General features: G+C 32.0%; 1 protein-coding gene across 1 annotated transcript in view; it reads left to right on the top strand.

Moving 5' to 3' along the window:
- The window catches only part of LOC143080961 (uncharacterized), a 61,180-nt gene that overhangs the window by 34,770 nt on the left and 12,892 nt on the right, over nt 1-13,518 (top strand). Inside the window, exons 16-18 of the mRNA XM_076257163.1 lie at nt 126-164; nt 3,332-3,449; nt 4,576-4,697. Coding sequence (XP_076113278.1) covers nt 126-164; nt 3,332-3,449; nt 4,576-4,697 — 279 coding nt within the window. The remainder of the gene's footprint in view (nt 1-125; nt 165-3,331; nt 3,450-4,575; nt 4,698-13,518) is intronic.

The following is a 13,518-nucleotide window of genomic DNA, read 5'->3' as shown; positions in this document are numbered from 1 at the left end:
CAAAATATTACACATGAACATGCTAATAAGGACCGAGTGTCTTTAAGAAACGCACAGAGTGTTAGTAAAAAGACACGGGGCGGGTAATAGTATATATTATTTCTTATGTTTGTTTATTAATTTAGGTCCAGACAATGTGTCACTACCAACAGTCATATCCACTGGTGAGTTGTATGTTTAGTTTATAAATTTTGTTATAACTTTTAGGATAATAACATAGTAGTAGATATTTCGCATAACTTGTTTCTAGATATTTATATACTTATATGGAGTTATTTTCATTCATTTGCAGAATCAGCCCGGACGATACCATGTTTCATAAAATCATATCCAAGGCATAAAATAATTACCTGTTTGAGGTCATTATTTTCCTTGATAAAAATGCAATCTATAATTTACTTTAAAATTACATTCGTCTGATAGTTTTTTGTTGCCGATTTAGGAATTAATGTTTTAAAGTTCAATCGATGATAGGTGTAAAAGAAGTCGTCTTTACCAAGAAACAACTATAACGTGAAATTTTTTTTAACTTATCGCTACATTACAGAAACATTATCATATATGTGAGATGAATTTCAATGTAGACTTTCATAAAATAAATTCAGGTTTAACATATTAGCATGAAAGATTTTGAAAATCTAATTGAGTCTCATTGAATTGGTTGATTGATTGTTGGTTGCTTGCTTAACGTCCAGTGGCAAATATTTCATGCATGTTCAGGACGATACACACTGAATAGGAAATCCTACTGTAACCTACATGTAATTATATTCGTCTTCGTGTCAGTTCTAAACTGTTTTTAAATTTATGTATACCTTTTACTCTATAAAAAAATATGTTTATATTCCATTTTATAACATTCACGTAACTAATAAAAACATTCCCCTCTCTTTTTCATAAACTAAGTTGGTACAATAAATTACTTACAATGTGTCTTGTAATTGTCATACACCGTTATCGGATGGTAACAATTCATTTGTTTCTTTCATCATGCTGTTACAGTAGTATTTTGATTGTGTATGGACAATAATTTTAAAGGGTTTATATACGACAAAAAAACCTTAAAATATGCATTATCTATAACCTAACCTGATATCGTTATTCACTTATTCATTCCCAATATAACATCCTTTCATGGATATATATAATTCCATCCATTTCTTGCCTTCCAAAATAGTGTATTTGTCTATTACAACTTCCACATTTTCTAGTAAAAATTAAATTACATTGAGTTTACATCTTTGGTGTACTTCATTTTATGGAAAACCTCTTAAATCAAGATTATGCGAAATAGTATCCTATGTATTTTAACTTCTGATTTTTCAACCCTGTATACCACTATTTCCAATTTGAAATTGAAAAATCGTCCTAAGAAAAAAAAGCCACAATGCTTTTAAACATTCAAATGGTTGCCCACGGTATCAATGTATTACTTGGGATATATAATACGGCATATTTTGTTAAAAGTTAATAAAAAGGTCAATCATGCCTTACAGACACTAGTTATCAGTATGTTGCTGTCTCGCATCGACAACGTTAAATTTTGAGGTAGACATTTAAAAAAAAATTGTCATCATTCCTATGGGAACGCACTGTCCAACTCTCCTTGCAGAACTTTTCTTATTTTCATATGAATGGGAGTTCATTCAGACAATTGTCAAAAAAAAGATCAAAGAGCCCAGATCCCATAATGTCACATTGAGATATATTGATGATGTTCTTTCCATTAACAATCCAAACTTTAATGATTGAGTTTTATTTTCATATCCGCCTCATTTTAGACTTATACCTCGAATGTGACATATACAAATCACGTCAGTATACTAATCTATGAAAAACCAGACAAATTATCAATGTCCCTTTCCTTGATAGCAATATATCACCTGCATTTGGGATATGCATTTCCAAACTTATGTTGGAATACAAGAGCTTGAAGCTCCCAATCAGATTTTGTAAAACGTCACCAGCGTCTGAGCAGAAAGTTGATGCACAAGGGGTGTATCAAGGAATTTTTTTTTCTTTTTTTTTTAGTTCATCGGAAGGTAACACGATCTTGATGCTAAATTTTCTGCATCAACGTCACAAATAATACACGATTGTCTTGAAGTTTAGATTCTGGGTATTGACGTTGTTTATTTTTCTTTACGAATATCACTTTTACTGATTAGTGATATGAATTTGACGTGGCTCTGTACATATACATCCTTTCTATATCTCATCGTGTTATTGTTCTAAGGTACAATTTCTGTATTCTTGTCTTTTCATCTTTGCTTAATGTGCTTGGTTTATATGTCTTTTTATGTTTTTTATTAACATATAACGTGGCTCTGTACTTATACATCCTATCATTGTATTATTGTTCTAGGGTACAATTATTATATCTTGTCTTTCATTTTTGCTTTGGTTACATATAATATGGATCAGAAATCAGACATCCCGTCCTTATGTTATTGTGCGATGGTGAATGGTTTGTATCCTTGACTTCCTATTTGCTACTGTACTTTGACTATATGCATTTTAGTGCTTCTTTGTTTGTTAATTATTATAGAGAGGAAGATTATAACACAAATTTTTTGTGATTTTACTTTTCAAATTGACTGCTGTATCACGTAATGTTATTTTACAATTTGTACCTTCTATGTATGTTTTGTTCACACATTGATGTAAATATAATGGAATCGTAAACGACTGTCATACAAGTGAGAGGTTTAGCTAGCTATAAAACCAGGTTTAATCCACAATTGTATGCATAAGAAAATGCCTGTATCAAGTCAGTAATATTACAGATGTTATCCATTCTTTTGATGTGTTTGAGCTGTTGATTTTGACATATGAATAGGGAATTTCAGTTTTGCATTTTCCTTGGTGTTAAGTATTTTTGTGATTTTATCTTTTATATTAGCTATAAAACAACTCTTATGCTGCACACATTTTGCAGTTGATTTATTTTATGGATTTTCAAATGATATGCTATGAAATTTGCAAGCGGTCAATAGGTAAAAGGTAAATGTGGTTGTGACAGAAAATAGACATTATTGTTCTCAGAAAACTGATGTTTTTCGCACTTCATGAATTGGATTGATATTAGATAATGGTTTCTAGTCTACTGCCTCCTTTTTTGCAAAAAAGGATTTTGTATATGACGTTAACCATCCGATAATATGCAGTCCAGGAAGCATATATATCGGCTGAATGTTATAACTTTTAATCGCTCTATATGTATACGCAAGGTTGTATATCACCATGAAGATTCGTATAAACATAATTTAAATCGAGACATCTAGGAGGGGATAACCAAAGAGACATCTGATTATATCATCTTATTTGTTAGGTCCTGGATGTTGGTATAAAGGTTCACTTTATCACCAAGGAGACAACTGGGAAGATGGTTGTGACTACAACTGTACCTGTGATGATGAACAAAGTGGACATTATTCATGTAATGCTCTGTAAGTTGTAAGTTGAAAGATATTCAGCACAAAGTTAATTTGCGAAAGAAATTCTTAGACTGAAGGTTGAGTTCAAACAGTAAAAGAACAAAAATCCCTAAATGCAAGGTGTAATTCAAAACGAACAGTGCTTCATAAAATTGCAAGTACAAATATTATCAGGTCATAATTAAAAAAAAAACGTTGAGCTCTGAACAGGGCTGGATTTTAAGTAGGATTCTAATAGGAAGAGTTGTGACCCTACTTTTTTACAAGTTATAGACATATAACCAATTAGTTGTGTTAGTGATTAATAACAGTTTTAATTCATATGAATTTGAGAGGATGAAAAAAGTGTAATTCTATTTCTGGAAGATATATTCTAACTTCTGAGTACTCAGTCCAGGTGTTTCCTTACCAGAGGCGATATACAGAAGAACGATAAATGCCTTTTTGTACTTCTTGTTATGTGTGTCACATGGATTATGAGAGGAAACCAGAGACATTCAACACTTTGATATTTTTAGTTTAAAGTTGTTGAGAAAGAATGCAAATCATGTTAAAGGATTATTGGTGAATTGCCTACGTCAATTTTAAACTTTCTTATTTTGTGTTTTGTCTTACACCTCTCTGTAATACGATTTTCGAGATAATTAGTGAGTTGTTACCTCTATATTTGTTACCTCTTTTTTTGTTTAACTTTGATTCTGTATATAGCTTACCTTTATAATGAAACTTACGAAGACAGAATAGTTCACATTGACCTGTTTGTTTAACTTTGATTCTATGTATAGCTTACCTTTATAGTGAAACTTACAAAGACAGAATAGTGCACCGTTAAGTGCATACTAAGATATTGTAACAGTGTCGCCATGAAGCATTGAAAGCAACCGGCTTTCAATTGGGCTTCGCGTCAACAATTAAAAAAGACATGATTTAGTTGAACATTCATAGGGTCGTTATGGTATTTGAAAAAAGGCTAAATCAATTACTAAATTTCAGTAACATGTAATCTATATCTTCCAAAGGCAAACTTTTGGGGTGTTTTCATTTTGGCCAAAAACATATTTCCTTCTATATAATCTCAATATATTGCAATTTTTGCACATATTTGAAGAAAAGTAAACATGATTACTTATATTTTTAGTTGTCCTGTGTATGACCATCTGCCTAAGATATGTAGAGTTGTTATACCAAACGGTCAATGTTGTGGTCATGTTGAATGTGTTGTTGAACCAATTTCATGCCTCTTCCCTATACATGGTATACGTAAGTACAATTAACACATTGCACATTTCTTTTAAATCTTCTTTTTTCTTAATCACTTATGAATATTCAAACAAAATACAGGTCTTAACCGATTGCTTGGAATCTTATCTGATAAACACAATCAAATGGTACACCAGACTTGGTTGTCAGGTCTGCAAGTTGGAGATGACCATCTACCTCATATATATCTTTATAAGCACAACAACGAAAACACATTAAATAACACTGGATGTAGCTATTTTCCAATACGCCCAACTAGCAAGGTTCATTGTCTAAATTACTCTGTTGTGGTCAACTGGTGTCTATGGTCCATTTGTTCATTAGACATAGTGGTTTCGGTCTACAATGCTAAGATATTCAGTCCTATAATGGTGCCTATCAAGAAGCATATTTATAAGCACCACCAATCAATTAACTGAGTACCGCGGGCTGCATTTTTCTTCCATACAGATGGGTGCAGTCCTAACAGCAAGTTAACTTGATAACCAGTCATTTGGATTGGTCAAAGTTAACCTGTGACCGAACTTAGGACTGCTCTGACCAGTCCTAGGACCAAAATCTAGTTAACTTGAAAAGCGGACTTGGTCCTAGGACTGATTTTTTGTCTGCCAAAAAGTTAACTTGGAAACAGGTCCGCTATTGATATAAGTTAACTTCGAACCAGTCCTGTCAAAAGTTAACTTCGAAACCAGTCCTGCCACAAAGTTAACATAAGTTAACTTTTGCTTTGACAAATCCGATCAAAACCAGACCTGTCCCCAAGTTAACTTTTGACTGGTCTGCTCAACACTAAGTTAACTTGTAACCAGGACCGCTCTATACGATTTTTTAAAAATATTTTTAATATCATTGTTTCGTAGTGTAAACATCGAAAATAAAGTAAAATTAATACTTCCTTTTATAAACAGTATTAAATACAAATTGAATTATTTGAAAATTAAGTACACATAAAACTTGCTTGTAACACAAATTTATCTGTGATCTGACTATCTATCAATTAAAAAAAACGATCATAGTTACAATGATTACGGGCACTAAATATATATATTCCATTACCTATCAAATTCAACCATATTTGCACTTTATTATGTATTATCCATATCTTTGGAAAGAAGTATATTTGATGTTAGTTGTATACGTCCTTGTTAGTAATACATCCTTGAACTATGCAGTCACAATCTGCAATGGTTTAATTCATTTACACACATGACTACACATTTTTATTCGCATAAATTTCGGTTGCCAGCATGTCCTCCTTTTATTCAAAACATTGATACGCAACAAAATTTCAGTAGTTTTGATACCTCATGCTGACTCGTACAACAAAATTATTTGACCACATCAACAAAAACTGACCATATGTGAACTTTAATTAGTAAATATATATACCCGCATAGTAAATCAGCCATATTTTTTATGTCAGGATTCAATGTATGATACAATGGATAGCAATATTGCAATATAATAAGAACAAATTTTTTTTCGCATAAATTATGGGTGCCAGCATGTCCTTTTTTTACTCAAAATACTGATACGTAATAAAATTTCAGTAGTTTTGATACCTCATGCTGACTTGTACAACAAAATTATTAGACCGCATTGACCAAAACTGACCATATGTGCACTTTAATTTGTAAATCTTTATACCTGCATAGTAAATCAGCCATATTTTTTATGTCAGGATTCAATGTATGATACAATGGATAGCAATATTGCAATATAATATAAACAAATTTTTGTTCGCATCAATTTAGGATACCAGCATGTCTTCCTTTTATTCAAAATATTAATACGTAACAAAATCTCAGTAGTTTTCATACCTCAAGCTGACTTGTACAACAAAATTATTTTACCGCATTGACCAAAACTGACCATATGTGCACTTTAATTTGTAAATCTATATACCCATATAGTAAATCAGCCATATGTTTTATGTCAGGATTCAATGTATGATACAATGGATAGCAATATTGCAATATAATAAGAACAAATTTTTGTTTGCATAAATTTAAGGTGCCAGCATGTCCTCTTTTTACTCAAAATACTGATACATAACAAAATTTCAGTAGTTTTGATACCTCATGCTGAATTGTACAACAAAATTATTAGACCGCATTGACCAAAACTGACCATATGTGCACTTTAATCTGTAAATATATATACCATTGTATACCTGCATAGTAAATCAGCCATATTTTTTATGTCAGGATTCAATGTTTGATATAATGGATAGCAATATTTTTTGTTCGCATAAATTCAGGGTGCAAGCATGTCCTCTTATTACTCAAAATACTGATACGTAACAAAATTTCAGTAGTTTTGATACCTCATGCTGACTTGTACATCAAAATTATTTGACCGCATTGACCAAAACTGACCATATGTGCACTTTAATTTGTAAATCTATATACCCGCAAAGTAAATAAGCCATATTTTTTATGTCACGATTCAATGTAATATACAATAGACAGCAATATTCCAATATAATAAGAACAAATTTTTGTTCGCATAAATTAAGAGTGCCAGCATGTCCTCTTTTTACTCAAAATACTTATACGTAATAGAATTTCAGTAGTTTTGATACCTCATGCTGACTTGTACAACAAAATTATTAGACCGCATTGACCAAAACTGACCATATGTGCACTTTAATTTGTAAATCTTTATACCTGCATAGTAAATCAGCCATATTTTTATGTCAGGATTCAATGTATGATATAATAGATAGCAATATTGCAATATAATAAGAACAAATTTTTGTTCGCATAAATTCAGGGTTCCAGCATGTCCTCTTTCTACTCAAAATACTGATACGTAACAAAATTTCAGTAGTTTTGATACCTCATGCTGACTTGTACATCAAAATTATTAGACCGCATTGACCAAAACTGACCATATGTGCACTTTAATTTGTCAATCTATATACCCGCAAAGTAAATAAGCCATATTTTTTATGTCAGGATTCAATGTAAAATACAATGGATAGCAATATTCCAATATAATAAGAACAAATTTTTGTTCGCATAAATTTAGGGTGCTAGCATGTCCTCTTTTTACCCAAAATACTGATAAGTAACAAAATTTCAGTAATTTTGATACCTCAAGCTGACTTGTACAACAAAATTATTTGACCGCATTGACCAAAACTGACCATATGTGCATTTTAATTTATCACTCTATATACCAGCAAAGTAAATAAGCCATATTTTTAATGTCAGGATTCAATGTAAAATACAATGGACAGCAATATTGCAATATAATAAGAACAAATTTTTGTTCGCATAAATTTAGGGTGCCAGCATGTCCTCTTTTTACTCAAAATACTGATACGTAACAAAATTTCAGTAGTTATTATACCTGAAGCTTACTTTTAGAACAAAATTATTTGACCGCATTGACAAAAACTGACCATATGTGAACTTTAAATTGTAAATCTATATACCCGCATAGTAACTCAGCCATATTTCTAATATTGGGATTCAATGTATAATTATAATCATCAGCAATATTGCAATACAATAACAACAAAGTTTTGTTTCCATAAATTTAGGATACCAGCATGTCCTCCTTTTATTCAAAATATCAATACGTAACAAAATCTCAGTAGTTTTCGTACCTCAAGCTGACTTGTACAACAAAATTATTTGACCGCATTGACCAAAACTGACCATATGTGCACTTTAATTTGTAAATCTATATACCCACATAGCAAATCAGCCATATTTTTTATGTCAGGATTCAATGTATGATACAATGGATAGCAATATTGCAATATAATAAGAACAAACTTTTGTTTGCATAAATTTAAGGTGCCAGCATGTCCTCTTTTTACTCAAAATACTGATACATAACAAAATTTCAGTAGTTTTGATACCTCATGCTGAATTGTACAACAAAATTATTAGACCGAATTGACCAAAACTGACCATATGTGCACTTTAATCTGTAAATCTATATACCATTGTATACCTGCATAGTAAATCAGCCATATTTTTTATGTCAGGATTCAATGTATGATACAATGGATAGCAATATTTTTTGTTCGCATAAATTCAGGGTGCAAGCATGTCCTCTTTGTACTCAAAATACTAATACGTAACAAAATTTCAGTAGTTTTGATTCCTCATGCTGACTTGTACATCAAAATTATTTGACCGCATTGACCAAAACTGACCATATGTGCACTTTAATGTGTAAATCTATATACCCGCAAAGTAAATAAGCCATATTTTTTATGTCAGGATTCAATGTAAAATACAATAGACAGCAATATTCCAATATAATAAGAACAAATTTTTGTTCGCATAAATTTAGAGTGCTAGCATGTCCTCTTTTTACCCAAAATACTGATACGTAACAAAATTTCAGTAGTTTTGATACCTCATGCTGACTTGTACAACAAAATTATTAGACTGCATTGACCAAAACTGACCATATGTGAACTTTTAATTAAATTGTTAATATATATACTCGCATAGTTAATCAGCCATATTTTTTATGTCAGGATTCAATGTAAAATACAATAGACAGCAATATTCCAATATAATAAGAACAAATTTTTGTTCGCATAAATTTAGAGTGCTAGCATGTTCTCTTTTTACCCAAAATACTGATACATTGTACGTAACAAAATTTCAGTAGTTTTGATACCTCATGCTGACTTGTACAACAAAATTAATAGACCGCATTGACCAAAACTGACCATATGAGAACTTTTAATTAAATTGTTAATACATGTATTCAATGTATAATTATAATGGACAGCATTATTGCAATATAATAACAACAAAGTTTTGTTCGCATAAATTTAGTATACCAGCATGTCCTCCTTTTATTCAAAATATTGATACGTAACAAAATTTTAGTAGTTTGATACCTCATGCTGACTTTACAACAAAATTATTTAACTGCATCGACCAAGACTGACCATATGTGAACTTATATACCTTCATAGTTTATCAGCAATGTTTTTAATATCAGGAGTTTTTAGTAGGACCATAAATGTACATGTAATCAGTTATATTGGGAAACTATATATAAATTCAAAAAAAAATTCTGCATAAAATGCGAGTGTCAGCATTTAATCTCTTTATTCAAAATAACAGTCCCTACATATAGTAGTTCATGATGGTGTGTAAAACAAAACTATTATGCCGCATCATCAAAGTACCAACACTGACATGTCTGAATACAACTTATAGCTAATCCCGGCTGACCCAGCCGATTGAACTTTTGACGCATACGACAATCACGTTTCCATTGTGGCGTCAGATATTTTGTTTGATGACATCCAAATTTTACGGGAACCTGTGTGATATCCAGCAATGGCGGACAAATAACGATATTAAGGTGTATTCATTTGTAAATACTACCCTAGTTACAATGATAAAAAAGGTTCTCTTCTGGAATAGTATACTGTTTATCTATTATGTCGGTTGCTTGATTTTGCTTATAGTAAAACCTCAAGTGGCAACTATTTCATTATTAAAAGTGCGCATTGAGTATAATTCTGGGACGTCCCATATCTCAATTAATCGACAAAGACAAATCTCTTGACGCATTTGACGAGATTGTTGATAGTTTTACCACACCGTGTGCTTACGGACACTGTACAATTTCTGTTAGAATATTCTGCGGAAAATAGAATAGTTAATCCAATGCAAACAAGTTGAATAACAATGAAATATCCATGCATGTACAAATTTATGCATAAAGTAAAATTAAGGAAGGGAAGGTAATAAACGGGGAACGAAGCTACGTCGACAATGTTGTTGATATCCCATGAATATTGCTCCGAAGCGTTGGACAACCTTTCTATCCGCCTTCTAATAAAAAAAAAACACTCTTTGTGATTGTATAGGATTTCTTTTTTATTTATTAAAGAATACATGTATATCAAATAAAAAAAAAAAGAGAATTTGTATAATATCTTGTAAAGTCTAGCGAGTAAATAATAAATGATATCTGTGGAAAAACAATGCGAATGTTGTTTACGTATTCTAATTAAAGTTCAAGTCTGATATGCAAACTCTTGTAACGATATACTGTCATAAGCATACCTGTCCTCAGGTCTGGTCAGAAGCAGACCTGTCCACAGGTCTGGTCTGAGGCAGACATGTCCTCAGGACTGGTCAAAAGCAGACTTGTCCACAGGTCTGGTCTAGGGCATACCTGTCCCCAGGACTGGTCGAAAGCAGACTTGTCTACAGGTCTGGTATGGAGCAGACCTGTTGATAGGTCTGCAGCAGTCCTAAAAAAGCAGACCGTAGGTCTGGTCCACCAACGACGAAGTTAACTTGCTTGACTGCTTAAAAATTCTCAAGTTAACTTAGAAAGCAGTCAACAAGTTAACTCTAAGTTACCTTTTGTCAAGGTTAGGACCGCACCCATATGTAGCTTGAACAATCAAGATCATAGTCTAAATCACTCTGGCGTGGTCTTGAACATTTACTTTATAGCAATGTAAGTTATTTGTACAAAAGCAGGTCGTCTTTATTCATTTAAGATGATTTTTGGCATGTCATATCATATACTTTTAAAAGAGTCACCTTGTGAAGAGCAAATTAAGAACAAAAAGGTAACAAATAAGTAGCAGAGTATAGTCAAACTCGAAGACATGGAAATATGTGCCACCAGGTTTATTATACCCCAACGAATCAACAACGAACACCAGAAACAAGAAAACTAAGAAACGAAAATCATTTAAAAGAGGCAACGTATCAAATGCAAATCAACAACAGAGTAAATCTGGAGCGTAAAAACTGCTCCTAGTACATATGCCCTGACTATGTTATTTCAATAACACGAATACGGGACTAACACTAGAGACATGAAATGCCAAAAAAAAAATTAAAAGAAAACCGGTAATGTGTATGATATGAATAAGGAACGAATAAGAATAACAAACTAAGATCCAACACATGAAACATGAAGATCAAAAAAACAATTTATAAAAAGCGAATAAGAAATCAGTCGAGCGCGTAAAACGAATAGATACAATCTAACTGAATATTTTCATCTACAAGAACCTAAAACTTACACCAGAGAAAAAAACAAATAAAGACAATTTCAAAAAAGGACAAAGTTTAAAAAAAAACTGTAAAGAATGAAAAAGTAACAGAACTTCTGTCGAGTGCTTTAACTGTTTTTTTCAACTCCAATTACATGAGACTACCATCACACATTTATAACGTAAAAAGACGTAACCATTAAAAAGGAGCAACGAATGAAATACAAATCAGGAACAAATAAGTAGCGATAAAGAACAGGGTATCAGTCGAGCTCTGTTACGAATATGTAAGTGCTAATAAGGCTGTGTCACATCGACAAACCCTGAGCTAACACCAGAGATAATATATGAAAAGTACCATAAAACATTAAAAAAGTGCAAAGTATATAAAGCAAATAAGGAACGAATAAGTAGCGAGTGTACAATAGTTCATAACAGACAGAAAAATGAAAAACAAGAAAATATAATAAAAAATTAAAAATACAAAATGTAAATACGAACTAGAATTGCCATTGCAAACAATAGCGGATGTCACCCTTCCCCCTATTGCCACTACAAAATGTAAGCGGCAGCCATTTCAAACTTGTTTAACAGTAAATGCACAAATATGCATAGCTATTCATCTTTTTGTAAATTTTCAGTATATTCAGAGCATTTTAAAGTATTTCACATTTATACCGTTTCCATGGCAACGGCAGACATTTTGAAAATTTCAAAGTCAAAAGTCTCATCTTTACTTGTTAGTTACCAATAATATCAAATTTCATTAAATTAAAACCATTTTGAGAATTTTGACATTTTTGCAGTTTTCATAGCAACCGTGACCATTTTGGAAATTCCAACTTCAAAAGTCATATGTTGACTTGACAGTCAACAATCATATCAAGTTTCATCAGTAGTTCCGATGATTGTCAAAATCATTCAAAACTCGTATATAGTGGACAACTATATTGCATAAAAATTTGATGATTTTAAGTTCAAGCATACCAAAGTTATTCACCAAACCCGGAAGTTTTTGGCGCATTTTGACCTTTTCGCATTGTTTCCATGGAAACGGCAGAAATTTTGGAAATTCCAACGCCAAAAACCACATCTACCAAAGTTGTTCATCGTTATGCTAAAGTTTCAAAAAAATTGGAGCATTTTCATATTTTTGAAATTTTTGGTGTAGTTTCCATGGCAACATAGTAGTTCGAATGATTGCCAAAATCATCCAAAACCAGTATATGGGTGGCACCTTCATTGTATTAAAATATAATGATTCTGAAATTAAGCATCTCTAAATTATTCACAAAAACCAAAAACTGGAATTTTTCACAATTGTTCCGTTTCCATGGAAACGGCAGCCATTTTTTATGGTCTTAGACCCTACTGCAACCCGAAATTTTGTGTTCCTCATTATAGTTAACTATCATTAAGATTGGTTCCATTGTCTCCAAAAACTGTGGCGGACAAAATAGTTGGCAGAATAATAATAATAGCAAAGAAACAGAGGAAAAGCAATATGTCACCCGACATTGTCGATCGGGTGACATAATAAGGAACAAATAACGAACAAATAAGAATCAGGGTATCATTCTAGCGATGAAACGGGAACATACGCGCTAAATGGGTTTTATACACGTCTATAAACCCATTTCTTCCAACAACAAAAAAGAAAAAAAGAAATACAAATACAAGTATTAAGAGTTGCAACGTTTAAAAAGCGAATACGGAAATAATAGGCAGCGAATAAGTAACAGGGTATCAGTCAATTACATTAACGTGTACATATGCGCAAAAATGGTAAGTTAACCTTTTACGGTCCGAAGA

This window comes from Mytilus galloprovincialis, chromosome 6 (assembly GCF_965363235.1).
Source record: "Mytilus galloprovincialis chromosome 6, xbMytGall1.hap1.1, whole genome shotgun sequence".
Taxonomy (NCBI): Eukaryota; Metazoa; Mollusca; class Bivalvia; order Mytilida; family Mytilidae; genus Mytilus; species Mytilus galloprovincialis.
The sequence above is the reverse complement of the archived record's forward strand: the minus strand, read 5'-3'. Positions and strand labels throughout refer to the sequence as shown.